This window comes from Lingula anatina, chromosome 1, assembly GCF_051362555.1.
Source record: "Lingula anatina isolate TDL-2025a chromosome 1, LinAna3.0, whole genome shotgun sequence".
Classification (NCBI taxonomy): domain Eukaryota; kingdom Metazoa; phylum Brachiopoda; class Lingulata; order Lingulida; family Lingulidae; genus Lingula; species Lingula anatina.
In genome coordinates, this window is record NC_141767.1 from 42,700,794 (window position 1) to 42,728,753 (window position 27,960).

General features: G+C 34.0%; 2 protein-coding genes and 2 long non-coding RNA genes across 8 annotated transcripts; 2 read left to right on the forward strand and 2 right to left on the reverse strand.

The window, feature by feature from the left end:
* Positions 1-79: 79 nt before the first annotated feature.
* Positions 80-19,974, reverse strand: LOC106175842 (cyclin-dependent kinase 7). The gene is made up of 11 exons (XM_013557994.2): positions 19,810-19,974; positions 19,376-19,438; positions 15,018-15,119; positions 14,588-14,656; positions 14,225-14,335; positions 13,454-13,572; positions 13,003-13,102; positions 12,718-12,804; positions 12,269-12,418; positions 11,850-11,985; positions 80-1,192 (listed from the first exon to the last, which is right to left on the reverse strand). Exons 1-11 carry the CDS (start codon positions 19,861-19,863, stop codon positions 1,164-1,166), a joined length of 1,020 nt encoding a protein of 339 aa, XP_013413448.1. The 5' UTR covers positions 19,864-19,974; the 3' UTR covers positions 80-1,163.
* LOC147764370 (uncharacterized) lies at positions 15,412-18,325 on the forward strand. 4 transcript variants are annotated; one of them, XR_015330846.1, is made up of 4 exons: positions 15,412-15,687; positions 17,087-17,179; positions 17,292-17,372; positions 17,591-18,325. It is a non-coding gene; the product is annotated as an uncharacterized LOC147764370 (long non-coding RNA). The 4 variants fall into 4 exon arrangements; XR_015330840.1 differs by having other exon boundaries at positions 17,292-17,365; XR_015330842.1 differs by lacking the exon at positions 17,292-17,372.
* LOC147764371 (uncharacterized) lies at positions 17,600-19,312 on the reverse strand. The gene is made up of 2 exons (XR_015330847.1): positions 18,001-19,312; positions 17,600-17,692 (listed from the first exon to the last, which is right to left on the reverse strand). It is a non-coding gene; the product is annotated as an uncharacterized LOC147764371 (long non-coding RNA).
* Positions 19,946-27,628, forward strand: LOC106175840 (uncharacterized). Of its 2 annotated transcripts, XM_013557993.2 has the most exons (6): positions 19,946-20,113; positions 20,851-21,034; positions 21,992-22,222; positions 22,971-23,061; positions 25,054-25,164; positions 25,496-27,628. In XM_013557993.2, exons 1-6 carry the CDS (start codon positions 20,021-20,023, stop codon positions 25,575-25,577), a joined length of 792 nt encoding a protein of 263 aa, XP_013413447.2. In that variant the 5' UTR covers positions 19,946-20,020; the 3' UTR covers positions 25,578-27,628. The 2 variants fall into 2 exon arrangements, with proteins under 2 accessions (XP_013413447.2, XP_086850433.1); XM_086994307.1 differs by lacking the exon at positions 21,992-22,222.
* Positions 27,629-27,960: the final 332 nt, after the last annotated feature.

The window sequence follows — 27,960 nt, forward strand, 5'->3', positions numbered from 1 at the left end:
CCTGGTCTATTACTCAATAACTATTGCTAGTCATATCAGTTAATGGCAAAGGGGGGAAATGATGAAAAACATGAAAATATTTTCATATTAAAGAAAATATCAATTTTATTCTTCAGTCTGTCATTTCTTCTGTCATTTCATTTGCATCTTTATGTAAAGCAGAAATAAATTTTGTTCTGTATTTCCTTTTTGTAATCATTATGTTCTGCTATGTGATATGAGCAGGCATTTATTCTTTCATCAAACCAGCAATGTGCACTTCTCTGCTGCCAGATCCGTCTTTGGGTCTGCTTCAGTTCACCCACACATGAATGAACCCAGATGGTAGCTCAAGATCCAACTTCCCTTTCAGGAAAATGTTTACATAATAATTCCTTTGAAAATGTCTCCACAACATTTCCTACAGAGCCACAAGTACAGCAGGTTTCACAATGCTTATCCAATGAGAAAAAAAGAAATCTACCAATGTTATGTCTTTCCCTGCCCTCAACAAGAATTCTGCTTAGCAGGTACTTGTTCATGTATAGCCATATCTACTGAAAAACATGAATGCATTTAAAGCAATGTTACAAAGAAGTCTTGCAAATTGATGCTGTTATAATCCCCAGACCTGCACTTATGTTCAATGTCTGTGTACAAATTATACAAGTTTTGATCTTGAAGCTATGGGGCCATTCAGAATGAGAAGATCCGAGTGCTAACTGGTCCACGGCCTAAATATGGCGGACCTACATGTAAAGAAGACCGCTTAATCCTGTAATGGCCTCTTCACCTCTTTCATGCCTCTCCATGCGTCATATCTGCAGTGGCACAGTTATTAAATCTTGTCTCAATTCGACCGGTCAAGGGAAGATGCGTGGGGAGGCATGTGAGAGGAGGAGAGAGACCACTACAGGATTAAGCAGTCTTCCTTTCATGAAGGTCCACCATATTTAAGCCGTGGACCAGTTAGCACTCGGATCTTCTCATTCTGAATGGCCCGTATCATTACTCAGTGGTCCACTACTGCTAAGATCAGATTTCTCCTGCCACCAGTTTATCTGCATGTGCATCCCAGATATCACTCAAGTCTCTCCAAGAAACACCATGGCAAACGCTCACCTGATTTGAGGTGAGGGGAGATTTCCTTTCACTCTGTCATACAAAATATATAGTTCCTTTCTCTAAAATACCAGCCTTTTTACAAGTCCACCTACAAAAGACAAAAAAGACAAAAAATATTTATCAAAATCAAATATTCAACATCAATCTGAAATATTTCATTTTCCATTTTCTGTTGTAAAATGATATTTTAAAGCAACAGACACCTGTAATGTTAATTAGGAAAAAGTCAAGTGAGTGCTCATAATACACGCAATGATACAGATAGGGCAAAAGGTGTACAGCTACTTCATCACAACAGAAAATAAATCTATAAAATCATACCTACATAGTCAAATATAGACTGTCCATCTGCTATTTAAACAAAAAGCCATATTTCTCATATTTGTGCTTGAACAATAATCTAGTATCAAAAGAAGTTTATAAAAAGATATTTTACATCCGATTCTACACAAAAGGCATGTTTGCCATGTCCACCCCTACAAAAGGGGAAACAGTTCACTAGTGCCAGATCAGAGATGGACATCAAAGACACATCCTTATTCTCCTGTAGGATGTGTGCTAATACCTAGGATACACAGCCACCTACATGTACATAAAACTTATTTCAAAATGCCGGTGCAACTCAACAAGAACAGGTGGACAGTCTATGACAACCTGAGTGTGATCTAAGGATTTAGTGTATATAATATTATTTATCTTTTACTAGGTCCCAACATTAGATAGTAGTCAAGAACACAGGTAAATAAAAAAATTCTAATACAAAATTTTCGTGAAATATAACAGTAACACATTTTCAGACTCATTCCTTCGTTTGGTCACTAAAAAAAGGGAAAAAAGCATTTGTGACTTAGGCTTCGTTCACATGAAAAATCTATTTTCTAAAAATCTATTTTCTATTCGCGGTATCTTGTGATCACAGTCTGTACCCTGAATACCCCGCGGCGTAATTACTGGCAGCGCGAGCCAGTTACTTCCAAAGCTGTAATTAATTCTCAGCTGCACTCAGAGTGATCACAAGATACCGCGAATAGAAAATATATTTTTAGAAAATAGATTTTTCATGTGAACGGAGTCTTATTTAATAACAACTAACTGGAACTGTTCCATATCTGCTTCCACAGAGAAATTCAGGTTCCCTCTAAAAATGTGCATTTTCTACAAAAAATTATTCAACAGTTCTCTTTACACATTTCATGCCCCTACACATATTTTCTTTATTTTATCATTTTAGTCCATTATAAATTACAAAAAAAATAATAAAATCACATCTTGAAAACAAAACAGGTATGCACCCTAATGTTTATTACCTAACCAAGTGACAGAATAAAAAATATATCCTGCACTGTTTCACCTCTGATGCTACTTTTTTGTAAGGACAAAAGGTCAATAAGTCTGATATCTGAGGTAGCCCACCAGTTTTTCTGTAATCTAAGAAGGAATGAAGACTATGTTAAAAGCATGGAGTCTGTTTTACACCAAACTTATGTTGTGCAGACCCAGTCAATGTCCAACCTGTTCTTACTAAAAACTAAAAAAAAATCCTATTCTTCCTCTGGGCCTACAGGCAAGTTGGAAAAGGTTTACCATGGATATTTATAGTCAATTTTTAAACACAGCTAATCATGGCATTTAGAGGGTGAGAAATCGGACCTTTTCATGATTTAACTATCAACCAGTGTTTCTTCCTTCTGTCATATTGCTTAATGATACAGAGTGGTTTGTCTAAAGTCAATTAGTAAACACACACAGGTAAACAAACTTGTTTCCTTTGATCTCGAGACTAAGTGGGTGTCGGAGAAGCTGAATCATACCAGCTAATCTGGGTGAATTCAGTTAAAACGCAGGATTTCCAGATAACGGAGCAATCCCATTGGGTAATCGTAATCTCTGAGCTAACACAGGCTAAAATGTTTCAAGTAGTTGGGATTGATTCCGCACTTAAGAACTACTGTTAATAAGGGTGGTGGCTTTGATTGATGATATCACTTACAATTAATTCCTACCCCTTAAGAGTCACAAATGTTACTACCAACTTGTAATATAATATAATATAATATAATATAATATAATATAATATAATATAATATAATATAATATAATATAATATAATATAATATAATATAATATAATATAACAGGTTTGATATATATTTGTGATGCCTTTACACATCTAGCAGTAAAATGGGAAAATAGGAAAGATGCAAGTGCTTTTCAAACTTCTAAACTTATCCAATGGGTTACATCAAAAACTATTTCATGAATTAAAAAATACATTGAAAGGCAAAAGACAATTTTAATGGGTTACAATAGTAGATTGTTTTCATCAATTTTTTCTATAAATTTCCATAAAGCCTTTCCATTTTCTGTCTTCCAAGTTCATTTTTTGTTGTTGATACAAAGAAAATCTATAACTTATAAGATATTTTACTTTCCACTGATAACAAAAATCTGTTCAATAATGCAGTTTTAATTGACCAACAATTACTTCCTCAAAGAAAAATCACTGTCTATAATGTGAACTCAAACTTAGTCAAACAGAAAACACGTTCTTACATAAATAAACAACCCAAAAAAATTTAATCAACCGAACACGTAAAAAAACATGTCCACCATAGCAACAGCCATCAATATGCCGACAATGAACTGTAATGTCAACAACATGGTTTTGAATAATTAATTCCTTAATTAATATTCTTATGAAGAGGCTGTTCCACAACAAACTTTCTCCAGTGGGCCACCAATCACAAAGCAATCAATGCCAGTTCTGGAGAGCACCCAACCTCAGGCTGATTTTGAAAACAATGTTTAACCCCTAGACTCCAATATTCCAAGCACTACAATCAATTTAGCACATTAGCGTGACTTCCAATCTGGCCTCTCTTGTTCCCTGTGTCTACAACTATGTCTTCTTATCAAGTATTACTAAATACCCATTTGATTAAGAAGCTTAATTTACAGTCATATTTATAAATTTTGAATCAGGTGACAGACAGCTTTATATTATTCCAAAGGGAAACATTTTCACATTTCATCATTTTCAACTTTTAAAGCAATCATCTTTCCTCTTTGTTTATGTTTCTTAAGATGTTTACAAAACAGAGTGCTCACAAAGCCCAGATGCTTACATCTATTATTCAATCTATATCGTGAGAAAACAAAAATATACCAATTAAAATAAGTCCAGATTATTGGACACACAGTCTAGTGATTTTCTCTATTGTTTTTACCACCAAAATACCCCCTATGTAGACTTCTTTTTAAGTCCACCTCCCTTTGTCTTTACCTCATGCAGGGATAGGGGGCTAAGAAATTAATACTTTCTTTGTGAATGAAATGTTCACACGCATTGATAGTGCATCAATTAATTTATCAATGCCTCTGATTTTTCAATACAAAATCTTCCAGATGCATGAGTCATTATTTGCTATGACATTACACACAAACATTGCACACCTATGGATACAGGTATTCAGGGCACAGAGACTATCAAATGACCTCTCAAAAATTATCAAATTCAATAACTTTTTATTAAATTAACATAACAATGGTGCTTAAGCCTCCAGTTGTGGAAATTGTTATCAATCTACAGAACATCTAAGGTAATAATATTTTCCCTATTCTTATCACTATGATACCATTGCAATTTTAGATCTAATATGTCTGTGGACATCAGGACTTCAATGAATTCTGACTCTGGTATTTTTGGTATTTATACATCTTTTCGATCCTATTTTTTCTGCATTTCTGCCTGACAGTTGGCAGATGTCACCATCTGAGGGTTATTCGGTGCATGTCTTGACCAAAAGTCTGTTATAAAGTTTTCAAAACATTAGGACATCACTTTGTTCATTGTACTAACTGCCCTTTTGAATCTCAACTTCAACACCTTTTTTTTTCCTTCAAGATCTCCAAGTTGTTCTTATGGCACATACTTTTCATTCTATAATCTTCATGAACCAAAAGCCTTTATAAGTTACCAGTTACCCTGACTGATGCTTCAAAATTGCAGTAAAGATTATCTCTCTGTCATTAATAAAATTTAAAGTTGTGATAAAGAGTTGAGAGAAATGTAGAGAGAAATTTTAAGGGTAGGCATATCACTTATGTATTATATCTTAGTCTTTAATAATAAATGGAAATCAATTCCTCTTTATTTTTGAGAGAACAGATTATTTCACAAGAACAGAAGCTTACTGACCCCTGGTCAAGATATTCATGATATAAAACTGACCACAGACAAAGTGAACGTGTCTGTAGTACTTTCCAATCTCCTTATTTCCACAGTTTAAATGTGAATGGTTTGGCATATTGACCAAGCTTAAAGACCATGTTTTCACCTCATGCAGAAGATTTCACATATGACTGGGCACATTTTAATCCGTTTCGATTGAACCATCCAAATTTAACAGCCAATTGCTCCATATAGATTTACTTTAGCCATGGTGGTAACAGGATTAATTAGGCACTTCACGCTGAGTCTGATACCTCAATGGCATTCACTTCTATTGGTTTATGAAATTGATTGAAGAAAACTCTGAATGAGATTAAAGTCGTAAAATTTCTCCCAAGTTTCCGATTCCAATTCATGGTCACTACAACACACTATAACAAAACAACCGAATTCTATGAGACAGGGAACTAAGGTCCAGTGACTTCCAATGGACATTGAGTTCAAAGGTATCAAAAAGTCAATGATCTGAATACATCACATAAAGGCATCTGATCATGTCCATTCATTTCCTCATCACTCCTTTGGATTGGAAATCTTTCTGTTCCAATAATACACACACTTATCTATGGACATGAATGAAGAAAGGTGTTAATGATTACGAAGCATAAAATGGATGTTATAATGACTGCAATCTCAGCATGTGGGGAAGGTAGAGGGCAAATGTTAAATTGAATGGTCTCTCCAATGTCCACCAAGGTAGAAAGAAAGGGCATAATCAATAGTATTTATAAGTGATTATTTGTTAGTGCTGTTTTAATGACCGGTAAAACAAAGGTCAGTTTTTTTCCTGACCACTTTTTTTACTTCATTACACCTAGCTCATAACTTAAAATCCTGTCGTAAATACAACAACTAAGGTCAAGCCTGAACAAGCCTGGTCACTTTCTTTAGTAAACATTTCATTTTTTGTCTTTTAAATCGAAAAGTTATAGTAGCTTTTTTTCTATTTCAGGGTGATACATACATTTTCATATTTTTTAATCATTTGATATAGGTTCAACATCCTAAACATGAAATAATAATCTTAAACAAAAATATGTCATGGTACAAAAATAAAAGCTTGAAAAATAAAATAAGCTTGGATTCATGTATCGTACTTAATATTCTAACATGCTGTATTATTGCGTATATCAACCTCTAAATCCTCTCTTCAGAGTTTGCTTTATGAAAAACTTTTACAACTAAGAGGGGTAAAAAAGTTTAGCAAAATAAATGCCAATACCCCAGGAGTTTGTTGGCCCTTAAACCTTAACATTATCTGCAATGTTAACGGCCAAACAAGGTAAGCAGAAAAAAAAACCTAAATTATCAGCTATGAAATATGCAACTGCCAATGTTCCTGAAATAAGACCCACTTGACTGGTGTTATCCCATTCAATATTATCTTTTGAGGAAGTGATTGTGATAAACACCGAAACAAATCAAGTCTTTCTTGATTAAAGGGAAATGATATCTGCTGGAAGTATTTTTTCTCAAACAATGGCTAGTATGTCAGTTCAACATTAATACAAACTTAAACACATTCAACACTACCAAATCTGGCTTTTCTATTAGAAAAAATGGATATAGTTTGCCAAGAAGGTGGACCAAATGTTTACTCAAGTCCTGTTGAGGTGATCTTTTTACAATGGATATCTAAAAAGATTTAAGCTCAAATCCAGTTTGAATACTCGAACCACTTTTCATCCATTAACATGGACTTCTTGCACAAAGTAAGGATAAGCCATGGCCAGCAAAGGCAAGAATTTTAGCTATCCACAATGATTTCAAGCTACTCGATACTGAAGCCTTAAAACCTGAATACTAAACACAAAAAACATTCCAGCTTATATCTCCATTCTGAAACTGTAGGTGTGGTCTTGTTACAAAGGCGGCGCAGTTCATGGGGAGTTACGGAGGAATTGATATCGTGGCATCATGGGGTTGAAAATATTGGCAAAGGATCTACATAGTATACAACTTGACATTTTGAGTGAATTAATTATTTCCCTCACATCCAAAGAGCATGTTGATTGATATTTTCTTCTATTTTGTATGAAAATAGCCCCAAAACTAATCAGGATGGAGGAAGTGCAGATTTCTAAAATATATTTTGTAGCTTAGCATTGTAGATGGAGCAAAATATCTCAACTGAAACTGAAACTGAATATTGAAGACAACAGAAGAAACCTATCAAAAATTCAAAAATGCCTGGCAAAGGAACAACATTTTGTCTTTAGCATGTGGATCAACAATGTCTGTCTGCAAAAAAAATTCAAAGATTTTATTGAGCCAGATTCTGATCAAATGAAAAACAATTTCCCACCTCAATCAACAGCTCACAAGCCACACTGGGGCGTGGAGGAAGGAGGAGTGTGAAATCAGAGAGGAAGAAAAAACATTTTAGCAACATTGTGAAAGAATGAAACCATTGTTCCCTTTGTGAAATGTTCCAAACCTGAAGGCAAAATTAAATTTAACAGCAAGCTGCCACCTAAGCATAACTCAGTGTTGGAATATTTCCAAGCAATCAGTTCAATCTGGGTGGACTGCAGATACTGCTGGGATGGAATAAGCAAATCACACCCTTGTTTTCAAGTCATTTAATACACAAGGGCTGCAGCCCACACAAATCATAAGACAAACGAGCTGTAAATGAGACATTTTATATGTTTCTTTGGAAAAAAAGCTCCCATAATTCTGTCTGAAAAATGTAATTTACTTCATTATGCTCTTCATCAAACATTTATAAGCCAAAGTGTTAAAAAAATTCTCCACAGTTCATTGACTCTACTCATGCCCAATTCATCTCACGACTTTTGCAACACAGCAAATTAGTTGAACCCTAATTGTTACACTAGATGATCGCATATAAATCCATACTAAATTATGGCTAGTTGAATTGTAATAAACAGTCTTGTCAAACCTGTGACTTCATAAAGTTGACACATCAACTCTATCAAAGGGAAAGAATTTTTATAAAGGACAGGGTCAGTCTCATAAAGGAGAGAATTACAATTGAGATTATTGAACACCAACTGCTTTATAAAGGCTGAATTACACAAGAGGGCAAGGTTGTATTGGACTTAGAGCCGCTAATATTTAGAACAAAAGAGGTCCAATAATCCTCATCTCTCCCACGAAGTGACCAAACATGACTTCTTGATTTTTGTCCCATATTTCAAAAATAAATGAAAGTGATCTATCGTTAATCTTTGACAAGTCACATAATTCTGACTGTAATAAAGAATAGTAAATTAGCCGAAAAGTCATGATCCTTCTTTGACAACAAATTAATATCTTATTTACAGAAGAACTTTCGCGTCTTAATTAACATGATCAGACAGCATGTCGACTCAATTACACCATCCACAAATCAAACAAATTTGCTGGATCGAAGAAGCAATCAGAAGAGCAAAATCAAAGTGACACCTCTGCAGACTTCTGGCTCTGCAACAACGCCCAGGTGTGCCGTCATCATGCCTGGAATTGCGATCACCATATCCGGATGGTTACTACACTGGAACCCAACACTGGCATGCTATGATATATTTCTGCATCCCATATTGTAGTGACCCACAGTTCAAACACGCCAGAGCTGTAATATTTCTTTCAGAAGGCATACCTTACATTTTATGTAGGGACTTAAACAAGAGAAATATTTACAATTAAACAAGAATAATTGTAAATCTAAAGTATGAAATTAACTGGTTTAAATATTAAAGCACTGAAGTCCCTTACCACTTGTCTTAACATACAGTACATGATGTCTTTTGTTCAATACTCAAACTTACAAATATCACAATCTTTTATGGCTATAGATAAACATCATAATACTAATTTACCATCATATAACTGGAATCCCAATTAATCATAATGAAGTATTAGGCATACATATATTCTTGAAGCTCTTTACTTTCTTCTTTTTTTCATAATGCAATAATATTTTTCTGTTCTTTATAATTAGACTCTCATGTTTATGTAACTGTTAAACTACTCTATTCACATTATTCCAAAACAATAAAACTACGTTCAAATAGGCTATTATGTTCAGCTCCATTGTGTTCGTTGGCTTTGCCTCATTACTGAATTGTCGCAAAAGGCGTCAATAGAGTTGATAACACTTCATAATCCCCAAATCTAATTACAACCCAATCATAAAGTGATAAAATATTCATCTCATTTTACATGAAACAAAATAAAATGTAAGAGAGTGTAACTTGATAGGGTCAAACTTGACAAACAGTCAGGACAACATATCACGGCTTATTGATCTTCCAATTTCATGTCTGCTTGACTGCATTGTAAACCATCTTAACTTTGACTTTTGAAAACAACCTTGTAAGTTAGTAATCTTTCATTTTTTTTTTACTTTTTAGCTCATATCCCATCCTTGTCTAGGAAATTCTATTTTTTTTATTTGAAAGTATTTTGTTGTTGTTTTTTTCATTTTTAGGACTTCCATATATGTGTCAGCTGTTGTAGTGACAATTAAAATCAATCCTAAAATACAGCTTAAAGTTACTACGTATAATATGACAAAATATCAGCACATTTCTTATTTGTTTACAAAATTGATTGCACTAAACCGCAGTAATTAGATATATTCATCGCTTTAAATCTAAGTAACTAAAAGTTATATCATCACGTAAGTTGCAAATTCAGGAGGTTTACAAACTTGTGCAACTCAGATCAATTCATCTATAAATGACAATCAATCAAGTTTTTATTATCACACTTTGTCATACGTCCTACTTGATTGATTATTGAACAGTGCCAGAGGGCAGTATCAAGAGTTGCCGCCTATTTTTTCCATCCTCTCTCAAGTGCCCTGGTCACCAAATGAGAAAGATTGACAGTAACATACCCTTTCAGCTTCTTAAACGTATATTAGGAACTTACAGCCAGCCAAATGTGAAAACTCCACAGGAAAGAAAACAGAGCCTGGTTGAAATTATCCACATAGCATCTTTTCTACTCTTGCTTGATAAATGTGTTAAACCATGGATCGTATCAGTAGTGTCTATACTATCCATGTTACTGGTTGTTATTGCTAATCTACAAGTCCAAATAACATGGACATCCAAACAATGGGCAGACATATATTGTGTAAAAATTGATACAATATCTACTATGGGTGTCTATGCCTTTCATTCAATGGCCTCTATCGATTGGCAAAGGGCAAAATTAGACAAGTAATAGAGAGTGGGAAAAACAATTTCACTATGTGTAAAACAAACATCTGCTCTTTCTCACCAGTTGTATTAAGGTATTAATAAAATGTTGACTTGACAAAGATTTTTATTACTTTTCAAGTCTTCATTTGCTATCGGTTTTAAATACTCAATCAAACAACTTCATTATCGAATGTATGCTGTTCATTAGGTTTTAAGACTGTCCATTAGATTTTCATGCTTGAAGACTATATCTAGTAATTAGAAATGCAAATAGGTAAGTGATTCCTATAATTCTTTGTTTGATTTCAATTTGTTTGTTGACTCATTATTACAGTGTTGCTTCCTGTAGCAATTATCGCTGCGGCATTTTTTGTTTTAATGGCTTCTGTAGAAATAATGGAGACATATAATTGATTAGACCAGTTTGAAATAAAAACAAAGATGTCAACAAGTTCGGAAGAAACTCGAAGCTAAGTATTTTTTAAACAACTGCCTTCAAACTTTGCAACAGGTCAGGTATATTTGGCCACTAGGTGGCAGCATCTTACAACTGCAACATCTGTAAAATGGTGAGTCAATAAAGTGATTCTTATAATCTGCTAAACAGTCTTCATTTCTAATATTCATTAAAGTCATGTTTGTCCAGTTGTGCTCATTACTTGTTTTAAAGGCTTCTTTCCCCTCAGACGGCCCTGCTGCTTGTCAACAGATTATATAATGTAAGAGAACTGCTGACACCACAGCAGGTGACAAGGCAGGTGTGACTGACAAGAAAGGGTGTCGCTAAGTCAGATTTAAAATTCTAATGAGTTCGATACAAATTATCTAACAAGAAAAAATTGACAGCTTCTTGCAACAGGATCTGTATAGTAATGGTCTACAACAGAAATAGCTTTTGACAACTATTATGTGAACATCACCTAGATGGCAGCACATCCTAGTGCACTTCTGTAATCATATACTTTTGAAATAAATCCCAAGAGTTAACAATTCTCCTCTAACACTATGGTTTTTTTCTTTTAAACTCCACAATACAGTGTTATATATGTAAAATGCAAGATAATGGTTAAAACAAAAGTTTGGGCTCTCTTACATCTCTGCCAAAATGCCCAAAATAAAACACAGAACTCATTTATTCCAGTCTATTTCACCTGAAGGACCCCCACCTCCTAACAAAATAAGCAAATGGTGTTACACTTATTATTATTTTATTATATTCAAACTATACCATTTAAATTATATTTAAATGGTATAACTTAACATTATCTTATATATTTATAATCATTGTAAAAATATTACTGCATGACATCACAAGATGTGGTAGTTGTGACTGGGTGTGACATGGAGAGCAATCCTTACCTGCTTCAGCCTGCAGTTTTCTTTTCAGATTTGGCTTCTCATCCTTGGGAGTAGGAGGTTGAGTGTTGTTAGGGCGAGGTAGTAAGTGCCCAGGTGTGGGAGCTGGCTTGTTACTGAAGTATGAATGTTTAAGTGCCTGGAATGAAACAAGGATGCTCACCAAAAGAGACAGGTAGCATAGTATCCTGATAAACAATTGATGGATGAGGTTTATGTGCATGAAGCCATTATAAAAGTCAAACAATGAGATGTTACTGGTGATATTTCAATCAAATGCCACCTAGGTTCAGACCCTTCAAATGGGCATGGAAATGTAAAAAAAAAAAAAATGAAAAGGAACTGGGCCCCTTCCACTCTAAAACATGGGCTTTAATCCACCACACATGCTAACATTCTTTAAATCATATCCCTCTTTATACCTGTGTAGCAGTGCACCTCCTGGAGGGTGCAAATGCTAGCATGTAAGCTATGAGGTCTATGAGATCATCAGAGGCTGCTGTGAAAATTTGATGGAGAGGAGTCCCTGCCGTCTCCTTGAATTGGATGTAATCAGGGAGATACTTCATTGTCTACAATGGAATTAGATGTTAAATTGGAGTTTTAAGATAATATAAACTTTTTATAATATAAAATAAGGTTCTTAATGATACCCATTGTCTCATTGTTTTAACAGCAATGAGATAAATTTGTAGTGCAGCTTTTTTTAACAAATATTATTCAACACAGTTCCTAATCAGGGTAAAGATGTCATTATGCTCCAACCATTCAACACTGCCATAAAAATAAGCTTTTCAAAATCTTTTTTTTTAAAACTTTTTTATTTAATTTCATTATCTAGTCTGAAACATACTCATTAAATTTAACTTACTGGCCAATCATCTTCTTTTGGAGTTCCCAGTGCTTCAAAAATTTTACTTATTTGATCAAGGTCAGAATCACCAGGAAAAATAGGGGTCTGGAAAACAAATGATATGATAAACAACTTGAAAAACTTCCAAAGCACAATATTGTGTTAAATCTTAAGCTGTACCAAAACAGAAAGCATATTTTAGAAAATATTGACAGTTTAGTGGAAAATCAATCATGTGAAGGGCAGGATTTTGAGGAATTCATTCACTGAATCAGACACATGGCCACATAAATTGTTCCTTACTTTCAACAGTAATTCGCCCACAATACAACCCATGGCCCACATGTCCACCCCTGTGCCATAGCTGCAGGACCCAAATAGCAGCTCAGGAGATCTATACCACCTGCAAACAGTAACAGATAATACGTATATACATCAACAAATTTATTCCTTCGCATATTCTCCAATATTATGATTTTCCGACTCTCCCCCCCCAAAAAAAAAAAATAATAATAATAATAAAAATAAATAGCATGCTTACTAAAAAATAATCAAAAAACAGTTTTGGGAAAACATACTGCTGTAGAATGGTGATAGAAAATTATAGAATAGACTGCAATTAACAGGCAAAAGTTCACTCAATTTTTTATCAAATTAAGGATGTGCATTAAAATCTCATTATAGTTCTGTCATTTTTAACTATCATTATATGATGCAAAGAATTGTTTCAGCTGTTTTTCATATACAAACATACCGTGTGACCACTTGATTGGTGTACAACCTGTCTGGTGAACCAAAAAACTTAGCCAAGCCAAAATCTCCTATTTTCACCACGCCTTCATCATTTATAAGTAAATTGTTAGGTTTCATATCCTAAAATAAATCATAATTCATAAAATGTATTGGACATGATGGGTATTCACTTTTAAAGATCAAAAATACTTATATGAAACACACACACACACACACACACACACACACACACACACACACACACACACACACACACACACACACACACACACACACACACACACACACACACACATTCAACGCAAACACACACACAATTTTGAAAGAAAAAATAATTTAATTTTTAACAGGATTTTCCACAATTTGAAAGTTTCTTTATCAAATACATAACAGCAGTATTTTGAACCATAAGTACAACTTCATACATTGAAATTATTTTATAAGTTTGTAATAAGATCTTCAAAAAGGAAAAAAAAATTCCTAGAAATTTCAACAAGATGCCCTTAATCACAAAAGCATATCCTCTCCAAAACATTTGAGAAAATTACAATCTAAAACCCATTTTTGAGTTCTAAATTTCTATTTTGACAGTAAAGAGTGAAATTCACCAGACTCCATCTGCTTTTTGAGAGTTACTCAAAAATTAAAGCTCAAAAAGGTTTATTGATCACAAGTTTGTTAATAGTTTTTGTGATAAGCATAAAATTTCCAAGAAAAATAGTGTTCACAATATAAAGGTCTAAAAATCGTTGTGCTTTTAAGACAAAGTTACCCTGTGTAGAATCCAGTTAGCATGGAGGTACTCCAGACCCTGTATTGTCTGTAGAACATAAGACTTGATGTGGGCAGCGGTGAGAACTATATTACTGTCCTGAATGATAACCTGGCAATGAGGAAAGAGAAAAGCATTTTACAGATTTTCAAGCAGAGTCTGGATAAGGTTTACAGAATACCAATGACTGCCTTTTGTGGCAATCAAGAAACTAAGAAAGAAAATCTCATAAATACTGAATAATAAGTAAAATTTTTTTTTCTAATCAAATGACATTCAAATTACATATTACATTACACTAAATGTACAGCATTTGTATGTTGGAATGCGGTTTACATCGTGTAAACATTCTGTAAGTTTTACCTCCAAATCTGTGTTCATGAATTCAAAGACCAAACTAATGTTAGATTTGTGTCCAAAAACATCAAGAAGCTGCAAAATAAATGTTCATGTAAGACACCACCATATTTGTTCATCATTTCAAATTATAATTTTCAAAAGTTTCAGAAATAAATATATACATTTGGATATTCTGTATTGACAAAAATTATAAAATGCCACTGCCGAGTAAAAACATCAACATACATGAGGAATTATAATTGGCCAAGTGTTGAGAGAAATAGCATACAATTATGCTGAATTATTTTAAATGTACCTTTACAGTCTAGGGCTTCTTTGTTACCCACTTCTGCACAATTCTTTAACTAATCTTTAACTAATCCACATACTTCTTTAACTAATCTTTATGTGAAAATACAGTTTCAATGTGATAAAGTTTTATTATAACTATTACCCCTATGATATTAGTGTGACTAAGTTCCTGTAGAAATTTGATTTCTCTCAGAGCTGTCCTGTTCACTCCATCTGCAGCCTCTCTTCTGCTGCCCACTTTGATCTGTAAACAATAACCACTCATTATGTTTTAACAGTGTAAAGCAAATCAAAGTTAATTCGACAGAGACTTATGAATTACAAGCATCATTTTGAATATTAATACACCATTGTTTAAGAATTAATGACTGCATTTACTACAGATGTTAAAGTGAAATGTTTTATACCTCTGCTGAGCTGTTTAATTTTCCAATAATTTCAAAAACAGCAGTGAGTACTCCATTAAGGAGCTATACAATGAATTTTAAATGTTTTATAGTAATGATTGATTTCATTGTTTTTAATGATTCAACCCAAACCAAGGAGTTATAACAGAAGGAGATTACACGCGTGGGGGCGGAGCCCGTATTACGGTCTCTCATTGGTCGGAATGAATAGAACCCAGAGAACAATAGATGCCTATCTCTGTTACGCTTAATTGCTACTCTCGTTTAAATCTCGTTTGTTAGTATCTGTGCCTTCGTCTGTTGATTTTTGAGGACAGACACAGAAACGGAGTCCCAAGTTTCTAAAAAATGAGAGAAATACAGAATTTATATGATATTACGTTGGACAAGGTTTTCAAAAAACAGGTAAGTGCTTTTAAATGCATAACTACACGAAATATGAAGATAAATTGCAACTTTTATGTCGTAGGGTCTCACTGTGTAAGTGTCCAGCTACACGTTGATCTCGCGAGGTGGTGTGTGGAGAATAAATATTGCACGAAAAATATTTCCCACTCATAACAAGTGCCTATAAATATAGTATCAGATGAAGAAAGTTTGGTCTTTATACAGTTGCAATTGTTAAGTAATTTGTGGCAATAGCAAAGAATAAAACTTAGGTGCACTTTCAGTAGCCGAATAACAAGCAGATGCTTAAGCCGCCATCTTGTTAATATTTCGAAAAAAAATTACTCCAAAAGACATTTTCCTCCTACTTTTTGAAACTTGTGTCACATGACAGTCATAAAATTTAACTAATTGTTATGTGTGCAACACACTTGCTTGAGCAGTATTGTTTTTTTTGCGATTTTACATGTGGTATAGCTTGGATACGACAATTGACAATTTTCATGAGTTCCGATCAAAAAGTGTTACGCTTGTTACGGCCAAAAGCCTTACCGCTTTTTGTACTTTGCAAATGCAAGATTATAAAAAAATTTGGTGTGTTTAGATTCTTGAACATCTTGGTCGTGGCGTGGTATATATTGCATGGGTATTGCTCTAATATTTCTTGAAAAAAATAACCTGATTTGTTCAGAATACCAATTTTTTACTCTAGTGTTATGGGTAAATGTACCATTTTGGCCTTTACCTTTTTCGTGTTTAAAACTAAAAAGACTTATCATGACAGTTGGTCATCATTTTTCTTCTCACCATGATGGGTGGCTTTGGAGTGGTAACTTTGTTGTTAAAGTAAGGTGCTCAGTTATTTTGACTGGAAAAGTTTTGCCTCCACCCAGCATTTTCCATCATGGCGGTCCAGTATCTTTGGTATAGTTATTTTAAACTTATTTAGTCTTCCTTTTACATATATATGTTTTAATTCATATTAAACCTTTGAAAAAAGAACACACATGAATCCTGGTGCTGTCTTAATTTAAAGTCTTAAGGTTTTAAGTTCACCTAGGCTCCACCAATTACTCTACCTGTTATCTCACTACACATCTCCCTTTGGGTCAAGGTGTGTAAGACACACCTTATTGTGTAAGACACCTCTATAATTAAGGGTACTTGCTTCTCTACTTTAATTATACTTCACTACTTTGGCATGTTAGGTGGCAAGCTTGGATGTTTCAGTTCATTTTAAGAAAGAAGCTTTGCCTTGGTGGTTACAAAAGAATAGAACTCTATTAAGGTTTATTCATTACTTGAAAGTAAATATTTCATCTTGCAGTGTTGAAACAGAAATTCTCTCAAAATTGATAATGAATTTTACATGCTTATCTTAACACTGCTCAAGTTTTTTTTTTCCCTTCTATTATAGATATGGGAGAAGGCTGCATTGAACGTATGAATTATGGTCAGGCTGGAAAAAATTAAAAAATGTCAATGAAAAAAGGAGGTCAGCGTGTCTGGGGTAAGTTACTTTTCTCATAATGCCTACGATGCATTAAACATTCACTAACAACAGTACCCTTTTTTTTAAATTTTTTTTCAAAATACAACAACCTTGGGCATTTTCCTTTTAGCAACCGGCCTCTCTGAAATCCCCTTTTTGTCCTGTCAGAAGAGTAGGAACCAGGGCGGATTTAAATAATTTCTTGTAATAAGTACAATTTCTTTCAATTTCTTGGAGTTATTAGCTTGTGATCATGAATCTTGATATTCTATATAAATTTAGTTGTAAATTGTTCATTTATGTGGTGAACATTATTTCAGTCAAGTCATAACAAGATGCATTAAACTTCACTGCGTAATTCCATAATGTCTACATGGATACTAGTAGTTCATAATGCTATTATGATGTTTGTTTTTTTCTAACCTACAGGTTTCTCTCTTTTCTGAGTGGCATGGCATTGGCAGGCAGAAGAAAAGGTCCTGAAGAAATTCTCACTTGAGTTGTCCTTTTTGGAGAAGAAACTGGATAAGACTGGCCAACATAGATTGCATTAAATTAATAGTGCTCCTTCATGACATTTTAAAATATTTTCAGTCACCTGACTGATTCAATACATTTCAAAAGTTGACATAAATTTTATGTTACTGTCACGTGGAAAAAAATTCAAAACCTATATATAATTTGTTGAGTGCCATGGTATAACAGTCTACTTGATTGCAAGTAAAATTTGGACTGTTTCAGTGAAATTTCTTTAAAGCAGTTAATTTTTTCAGCTGTAACATGTACTCCAGTTCATTTTATAAATGTTCTTACTAAGTGTTGTCTTTACTTATAATTACCTTTTGAAAATCCCATGTTTTTTTATCCTATTTGTAAGAATTAGCCACTTTAACTTCTAGGTTTTTTTTTCATCCAGCCCATTAGATTCTCAGACCTTGCTGGCCTGTGAGTGGAATAGTATCTGGCACAGACTGGTATCAGCAAGTCAGATAAAAAAGAATATAATTATTTCTATTTGCACGGTTGAAAAAAATGCCAACATAGACTGCATAAAACTGGAAAACTATAGCAACTTAATCATTCTTATGACTTCATTAATTACTGCTTATGTGTAAAATTTTGTTTTTGTTCTTCTATTGATATAATAAAATGGTTTTACTCACAGATGCTACTATCATGATGCTTGAGTATAAAGTTGACTTAAAAGATATTTTAAGTTAATATAGTAAATAATAGTTTGAAATTAAAAATTCTCATCTTTATTTGTTTCACTTTAAAAAGCTCAATTAATACTAAAATTTCTGATATATTTTGTACATTAATATATTTCTGAATGAATATTCTTAATGTTTAGCACTGTGTACTTGTTTACCGACAAATATGAAGTGTTAGTACGTGTCAAAATAATCCTAAAAAAAGGGAGATTTCCAAGATAAAGAAATTTATAACGAGTATTTAGTAAATTGACATGTCGTGGCATTGCTTCAACCTTTGATTAAAATTTCACTTCAATGCATTAGGATATTAAAATTATACCGAGTGAGAGAAAAAATACTTAAAGAAATTTAAAACCATGCAGTCACAAAGCTTAGGCACTGTCTCAATGTAGGCCTATATGTTTATGGGACCCAAGGGCAGGAGGGTCCAAACGTTTATGTATTAATATTATGTTCTTTGGCAGTGAGGACAGACGTTCACTTGAATGTCATTTTCACAAACCACAGTTGGGACGTTTTCTTTTGACTTATCCTTGGTGATTTTTCACTGTGTTGTGCAAAAGAAAAGCCATCTATCACCGACTCAAAAAAACTCATGGCGACCATCCTCAGTCACCACCTTAAAATCGCTTTCTATGATATCGTTCCCTCCCAGCACATCGTCCAAATAACTACCTGTGAAAAAAATCGTCAGCATACAGCGCCGCTTTGACACTACTGATTTCGAATTCTAACGCGAAATAACGCATATAAAATCAATCTCCGAGCGGAGGAGAGCGACCCAGACGAAACCTTGAGACAGGAGGCCCCCCGTAGCTAGCTCCGCCCACCGTAACAGACATCGGACAATAGAGAGGCTTGCGTGTAATCTCCTTCTGTTATAACTCCTTGCCCAAACCTACTGATATGTATGCATGCTAAGCAAATTTTAATTATTGCTAAATATCAACTGTACACTGGAGGTGATTCCATCCCAAAATTTACTCTTATGTCTTACTTTCTTCACTGCCACTACTCTGTCATTGCATCCTGTGTCCCTGGCCTTGTATACTGTTGCAAACTAAAAGAGAAAACAAACATGATTTCTTCATGAAGTAAATGGCGCCATAACATCTTTTCCCCCCTTTTTTGGAAACATCAGTGAAGGTGTTGTTCGTCAAGATATATCCTTTGCAGTTTTAACTAGGGAAATTTTAGATAAACTTATGCTAAACTGTTTCTCAATTGAGAATATTGCCATCTGAGCTTCGAATCTAGTTGGTCTCAGAACAAAATATATCAATATAGACAGGAGGGGGACAATAGTGGAGTGGACTACTCCGAGTAAAAGGATAAATTATGACTTAGACATGAAGGGGTTGTATAAGCCTGCCACTCATATACTTTGACATAAACATATCCTATTTAATATAGTTGAACTTATTCACAAACCTGTCCCTCTCCCAAAAAGTCAATTTTTTCATAACGTTTAGAACGATCACCCATGCTCGGCTCTCTCGTATTTGGAGGAGCGAAAGTTAGCACATGCGTAAAATGCGCTCCGCCATGTTTGTTGTCATAAACAATTTCACCAGCAAAAAATGTAAGTCTATCTGAGCGCACCTTGTCTTTCAGTAGTTTTATAAAAGAGATATCCCCAAATATGGGGGCTGGTGCGAGCAAAGGACCGGCAGTTGGTGTGCCCGTGAACCCCAGGGTCCAGTACACGGATGAACTCGCCCAAAAAGAAGGGAAGGTGAGATGGAAATTCCATGCAAATACCAGTCAGTACATGTACTGTGCATGTAGAACATAACTTACTGGTACTCTCTTAAGCTGTTACTTAATTTAATTAATTAATTTATTTATTTATTTATTTATTTATTTATTTATTTTATTTATTATTATTATTATTATTTTTTTTTTTTTTGTTGTTGTTGTTGTTGTTGTTGTTGTTGAATGCTCACCCTATTTTCATTCATGAAACATTTCGTAGCTCTTTTATCAAAGAAAGCCATGTAAAAAGAGTTGAGGAAAAGATAATACTACATGTAGTATTTTTATTAGTAGTTGCATCAAAATGTACTGGTAATGCACAACATGTTGTTGGTTGGTACCTTCCCATACTACACAGGCTTCACACAAGCCTCATGCATTCACTATTAGATTCTGGCATTAAGGTTCTTTTGTATGGTTTCATGGGAGAAGGTGAATCACTTTCTACATTTTCTGTAACTTCACTAGCTGGAATTCTATCAATTAATTCCCTCAAAGCAGAGTCCCACCTGTTTCTAGTACAGATCACAGCAACACAGTCTTTCTCATTTAGCACTTTTCAGTTTAAGAGCCCTGATTACAAACCTACCACAGTTTGAGTCATGAGGAAGAATCTCCATGTTCACTTTGAAAAAGTAGGGTTATTTCAAGAGAAAGGCCTTTTGCATCATGCAAAATACACAGTGTACAAACATGATTTTCATTTCATTTGCCCAGACCCTAGTCATAGATGCACCCAATTTAATGGACCTGAATCATGGCACTGTGAGATACCGATATGTGGAGGATGAGACTGCCCCCAAGAAGAAGCAGAAAAGGACAGAAAAACCACATGAAGTAGACAAAAAACAGATGAAGCATGGGTATTTTTATCATGCCAAACTGAATGATTATAGTGAAGGTATCTAGTATGTTTGTGAACTACATTAAAACTATGATATTCATGCTACCAGTGTTTGCTCTCACATACTAAAGGTTATTAACAGTTATCAATGAATCATTATCAAGATTTAGTTTTTGTAGCACTGCAAAATAAGTACAAAATGTATACAGTTGCACTAGATGTAGATCGCATTGACGTCCCAATACAGTTACACACTACAGCATAATGCAGAACAATATACTATACTATCTAATATTTCTTTCAGATTTTTTTTATTTTAAATACATTTTTGTAAGTTCAATCTACTTCACTATTTTTAACTCCATGAATGTGTTATTGTTAATATTAAAAATTTGTTGTGGTAGTACAGGTTGTGTTAGTTGTACACTCAGTTACAGCTGTAGGAATCACAATGTTTATCAACTTAATTTTTTGCCTTTTCACATCAAGTGGTACAGATTTTTCTTTCTTCAAAAATATTTTTTTGATTTTTTTTTTATATTGTGCCAGTTTGAGAGATTGACAATTTATGCCTGGCTATTATGTAAGCGAATCCTCACACTTGACACAGCTAGTCAACCACATCTTTTTACATAGGGGCTTGTGAAAGGCAATAACCTTCAGGCCCCATTTATAATGTAATTTAATGCAAGGATCAATCAAACTGGTACAATACAGAAAAAATATACAGCCGGATGTGAAAAAGCCCTAGATCCCATTCCCATGGATACCATCAGTCTACCTAGTAGATCAGTGCAACTGCGCAGGGACTCTTGCTGAGTACAACGCCTCCTCTTGTTTCCAATGTACCCTTATAATCACCAGCTTTTCTATATTCTACTCAATGCCATGGGGAGGCATGTCATCCAGTCAGAGCTGATTGCACTCAACGAAAGTCCCCAAAGAAATTGATCAATTTATATAGACCAATGGTGTCTATGGGAATGTGGTCTTAGTGTGCCTGTCTGATTACAGATGCTGGTTATCAAAAGGAAGATTCTTTCAAGTTTCGTTATGTCAACAAAGGCCCAGAAAGTGCAAAAAAGAAGAAATTATATTATGTATATGGAAAGGGTCTAAATGCCAGAGATACAAGATTTGACAAGCACACAAAAGAAGATAAACCCCAGGGAATTGGTTATGCCTGGCCTAAGTCATTCCGACAACCTCATCACGTCTATTATCAACTAATCTTTGTGAAACAAGGTAGATATCCACTTGTTGATCATTTCTCTGAAATCTGTCATTTAAAAGGCTTGACTAAATCTAGTCTAAGGATGCCTTTTACTGTGTATATACTGTAATAGAGCTAGCTGTACTAAGTCTGAGGAAATCTGATTTACTTTGGATGTGCACATGATCAATCTTTTCCTTCTGTAGTTATTTCACTTCCTTTCACAAAAGCACCAATTTGACAAATCATTTCACAATTTATGTGTCTGGAGAGCATTCTTCTGGCTGGATTATTCTATGAATTATTTGAGTTCTCAAATTTTTATTTGTTATTATAATTTTTTTTTAAGGGGTGGGGTGGGGTGGTGTATGGTGGCCTTTTGGTCTGTGATTCGAACATGTAGATACAATGTACTGTGAACAAAATTAAAATTGAACATTACTATAGTCTATACTGTCATTTGGGGCTAGTGCCAAGATTCATTTAAAAATAAACATATTAGACTGGTCTTCTGGGGACATGATGCCATTTATCTAAACATCAATACCACAGATGGATTGCTTGTACCAATAAGGATATAATTAAAAACTTATTCCAGCAAAGTCATTATTAAAAACTTAATCTAGGACAATCCTTTCTGTCCATTTAATCAATCAATAGAATTATTGGCAGTCATTAGGTGGGTTACTATTTTGGTATAGGAGGAAGTTAAAGGAGGTTAAACATGTTTTTATCCCTTATTGTTAAATTACACATACATTGTACATGTATGTTCTGTAGATGCAGAATTGCCTGTGATTGAAGGAGAAGATGAGGAGGAAGAGGATGTCGAACCAGAAGCTGAAATTTCAGAGAAGGAAAAAGTTGTAGGGTGAGTTCTTTTGTATTTAATGACTAATGTAGAAATAAGGGCAACTCTAAGTTTTGGTACACACAGGGTTCTGTTTCCTATTGACCTAATTGACATTTGCATAACCCTTTTCTTTATTCATCAGAGTGGTACTGGTTTATATTAATAAATCCAGCCTCAACATAATTTTGTACCACATAAAAAGTTAAAAGTTAAATTGTTTAACTAACACGATCAGAACTCATGGCACCCTCTTTCATTTTTGAGTTGACTTTAAGAATGGTCTTGTGCAGCATAAGTCAATTACATTTTGCCCTTTTTGAGATTACTTTGAAGTACATGGAAATGTTTTCACTTGCTGAGGTTCTTATCTCATAGACATAATATGCCGAACTCATTTTAGTCCAAAACCTTCCAACACAATCCAATTTCAATGCGTGCACATTCAGCTGCCAACCAGAAACAATTAAACAAACATTAGTTTGTGAAATAAAACAGATTTTTCTGCTTTCATTATGAGACCCAAGACAATTTGCCTTGTTACTTTGATAAGAAAGGTACATTTCGTATTATTGAAAATTACATTAATTAAGATTTTTTTCTTATTTTGTCAAACATAGATATTTGGAAATGTATTACCATGCCACCATAATTAATGTCTTGATGTTTAAAAGTAGATTTCTTGACAAAACAGTTATTAACATCTTATCACAGAGTTAATTAGGTTTCAAATTAATTTGATGTTTATTCTTGAATCAACCTACTTGCTTTTAAAAAGCAACCAGAATACAATAATTAAGTTTTTTTTTTTTTTTTGAATTGCAAACTTTCAGTGTACTGGCTGAGCTCTAATCAGTTTAGTATATATATGCTTAATATATTTTAAATATATACAATTTTAATATATACTATACAACTGAATTCATGACGCGATGTAATTAACCAAGTGCAATTGTGTGAAGATAAAAGATTTATACATATACCATGTACATGTACTGGGAGACTGCATATTCTTATAAATAGAAACTCAACCTATCATAAAAGTTTCGTTAAACTTTATACATATTTTCAAACTAGATAAATAGATAAAAAACAATTAATTAATTAACTAATTAATGTAAGATCAATAAAACAAAATACTGAAGTCTACAAGAAGTCCAATTTATCAGCAATATTCATATCATGAAATAAAAACAATTTGCAGAATAGTTGTAAAAATAATCACCACCTGGACTTATTAGTACAACACAACATTATAGGACTATTTAGATATGTTCTTTTTTCATTAAAAGCAGACTTGGTGTCTTAGTGGTAGAAGGGACATAATCTTTCCATTTACTCTCAGAATTGATTTATTTTGCCAGATTGCTTTCTATTCCACTTTGGTGATTGTAATACAGTATTCTTGGGTTACACGTCAAATGACAAATATGTCATGCATAAAACCACTATTAAATTACATTCCTGCATGAAATAGTATTGATTGGAATTACTACACTGGTGTCAGTTAATTTACTTATTTCACATATTTTCAATTTGCTGATCACAAAAAATGAATACAACTAGTGACATTGATTTTACTGTCAAAACAAGAGAAAGAAAAGGGAATGTCTGCATGCTTTATGACCTTGTAATTTGAGTCTGTCACATTGGATTATAATGCCATGGGTTGTTTGTGAAAATGAGGGGGAAAATCACATGGACAACTGTAGATTTCAACTGAAACTGTTGACCTGTAATTATTTTGTCAGCTTGTGCTCATATTCAGATCAGAAAATGTGTGTACATGAGTTCTTTTTTTTTTTTGTGAAATCTTGGAGGTATATACATTTCAATTAACATTTAGTGGAACATCATATTTGGACTCTTAGTTTGTTACTCCTGACCCCAGCAGGCATATAGATGCACAAACATTACAGGTTTAATTGGTTTTGAGAACATATGCCTGTTATATTTAGAACCGCCGATACTAAATGATAAAAATCCTGTATATGTCTTATCTTATATTTCAAGGATGAAAGTGAAAAGCTCTGACTCTGTAAAGGATGTAAAGAGCCGTCTTGCTATACGCTTGTTAAAGTCAGTTGACCACATCCACATAAGTGTAGGCAGTGAGGAAGCAAGGTAAAAAAATCTCTTTTAATTTTTTCCTCTTTTATTTCTTTGTTTAAGAAATTGATCTATACACTCTTAATTTCTTTCTAACTTCTTGGTTTTAAGTGTTTATGGGAAAAGTGTTGCCTTTCATTTACCACCCCTGTTGCTGGTTAAAAAGATAGCCACAACATTAGCTCCTGGCAGGGTAATACCTTCCTGATAGCCATCTCTTGACCAGCAAAGCCACAACACACATTACCAACAGGGCAGCTCCAGATTTCTGAAATTTCACACCGGTCAGAAGTGACATTGATCTATCCTTATGTTAAATGGATTTTTTTCTTTTTTTTTTTTTCAGGGATGAAGATCAACTACAGACATTACGTAAAGAATCTGATGGTGAATGGGAAAGATTCCGTATTCAGCTGATGGCTGTGTGAAACTACTGGGATTTTAAGTTCCAGTATAGAAAAATACTGTGTCAGATATTTAATGATGCATTATATTTGATCATTGTTATGCCTGATGCTGTGTGATATTTCTTAGTAAATACACATATCTGCAGTAAAACATCAGTTGATTATAATCTGTTTGCAAGAAATTGTTGTTGGCATATATATAAATGTACAAGTATTTTAATCGGAGAAAAAAAACATATACATAAAAAAATTAACCAAGCTGGTCTTGTTTGGCTTGAATAGGTTCAGGAAATGGGTGATATATTTTTCATGCATATCTGTCATGTAACAGATGTAGCTATGTGTTTCCTTTCTCAGTACTTGTATCAGCATTTGTTAGGTAGTGTGCAATTATATTTACAACCAACTTAAGTATAATGTAATGTTGATTATGGCCAAGTCACACTAAGGACACATTATCTTATACATCATACAAAGCCATGTAACTTCAGCAATGAATTGTTTTAACTGAAAGCCACTGAAAAAAAATCAAGCAACAACTTAATGCAGCTTATAAGTTGAAGTTCACATGCAATGAGGTTTACAGTTGAAGTGGCTGCAATATAAATTGTGTTGGAACACTGAAATATCTCAGAATCAAAGACTTGTGTAACAGCAGGGAAGATTTACCTGCAAATATGCAGCAGTCTCAGACACTATTTCCAGTGAGGTAAATTCCTATCTGTGGGCTAGAGGGTGGGTTACTGGGGTATAATTGATGAGTTAATTATTACTGATTACTGAAGAGTAGTGCTGATGCAGAGTATAAACTTTTAAGTGGGCTGGTCCTCTTGGTTTATACTGTAATGGAAAGGGTGTACGTTTTATTTATCTTAAATGTTTAAGATCGCTTTACTTACCCAAAGGTTACTTTTTGATTGAATGAATGATTGCCAAATTGAAAACTATGAAAAGGTGGTATGGTCTTAATAATGTTAATGTAGATGATTGGTATTTTAAAAACACTATTAAGACATAAGTACAGTAGCAAGTCAGGGCAAGTTAGGTTATGGACACGAAGTAAAAAAAAGTGTAAAAAGATATTTGGTGTGAGTGAATGTGTGTATGAGAGAGAGAGAGAGAGGGAAAGAAAGAGAGAGAAATACAATGCCGCCTGCACCAACTACCGCCAAGCCAATGCTAGTGCCTGTATTAATGGCGACTTTACGGTACAGCAGTTTGCAGTGTGCATATATTCAGATTTGATAGATGACTAAATTCATGAGTTTTCCCTGGGAGAATTGTGCTGATTAAAGTCAAATCTCTTGGCCAGGGTTACAACGCCACACATCACCAGTAATTGTTTTCTACAGTTCCCTCGTGGGGACGCAGTGAATTATTACGCAAAGCTTACATATAGGGATTTATTTTAACATTATGTAAACTATACGTTTAGTTCGTTAATTCTTCTTCTGTCATGGATGTCTGATTCATAGATTTTTTGCAGTGTTCAGCCGATGTAGGATTTCTTACTAAAGCTATGATGTCTTAAATGGCTTCTTGTATAAAATCAATTATTTGGTACATCAAAATGTTACAATATTTCCTGGCGAAAACACACGGTCGGGGGGTTATATTTAGTAGCCAGCCAGTCCTTGGGGTTCGATATTTCTGACTTCGTTTGCTCTACTAGTCATTCCCGTGGTCAAAATGGGAAGTTGAAATTGTATTTTTGCAGCCTTCAGATGTGATATTTTTAGTAAACCAATTTTGTGAATATTAATAAGAAAGACCTTAAGATATTTTTTCTATTGTATTTTTTTCTATTTAATCGTTGAAAACTTTTCGTCAGGGTTGATGCAACATCTTCTTTGCCCGTCTTCCATGGACCGTTTGATAAGATTTTCAATTTAGTCCTCTCTAATGCCTGTTGTCACAACTTGACGAAGATAATTTACACGGCTAAGTGCATGGAAATTGAAGATTATCCCAGTAAGATGTGGCATATGCTGTACAATTGGATGCGCCTGATGTCTGATTTTGTACTGGAGGATGGTTCTTATGGTCAATAAACTACATTATTAAAGAAAAAATTACTGAGTTTCTTTATTGATAGGGTTGAGACCCAACATCGAAAATGAAAGAGAGAAAGAGAGAGAGAGAAGAAACCATAATTGCATCTTACTGAAGAAATGCAGTGTTTCAACTTGATGGCCCTGAGTAAAATATAGTGACATTGACATGTTTAGAAGAAACGGTGTTATTTTGGAGCGCTGCCATGTAATTTTCATAAGGACAAGTGCCTCTATGATCGTAAAAGCTCTGGTAATTGAAATGATGTGAGAATACGAGTGACTCGAAAAAAATCGAAAGTCACTGAATATGTTCACTAATTCTTGGACTTTGAATTGTTTTTTAAAGTTTG

Excerpts from the sequence above, each read along its gene's own strand:
- LOC106175842 (XM_013557994.2), bottom strand. The coding sequence starts at position 19,863 with ATGGGTGATCGTTCTAAACGTTATGAAAAAATTGACTTTTTGGGAGAG. Across the intron at positions 14,657-15,017 it reads GTCACACTAATATCATAGGG|CTTCTTGATGTTTTTGGACA; the intron begins GTAATAGTTATA and ends TTTATTTTGCAG. Across the intron at positions 13,103-13,453 it reads ACCAATCAAGTGGTCACACG|GTGGTATAGATCTCCTGAGC; the intron begins GTATGTTTGTAT and ends TACTGTTTGCAG.
- LOC106175840 (XM_013557993.2), top strand. The coding sequence starts at position 20,021 with ATGGGGGCTGGTGCGAGCAAAGGACCGGCAGTTGGTGTGCCCGTGAAC. Across the intron at positions 21,035-21,991 it reads ACTGAATGATTATAGTGAAG|ATGCTGGTTATCAAAAGGAA; the intron begins GTATCTAGTATG and ends GTCTGATTACAG. Across the intron at positions 25,165-25,495 it reads GTAGGCAGTGAGGAAGCAAG|GGATGAAGATCAACTACAGA; the intron begins GTAAAAAAATCT and ends TTTTTTTTTCAG.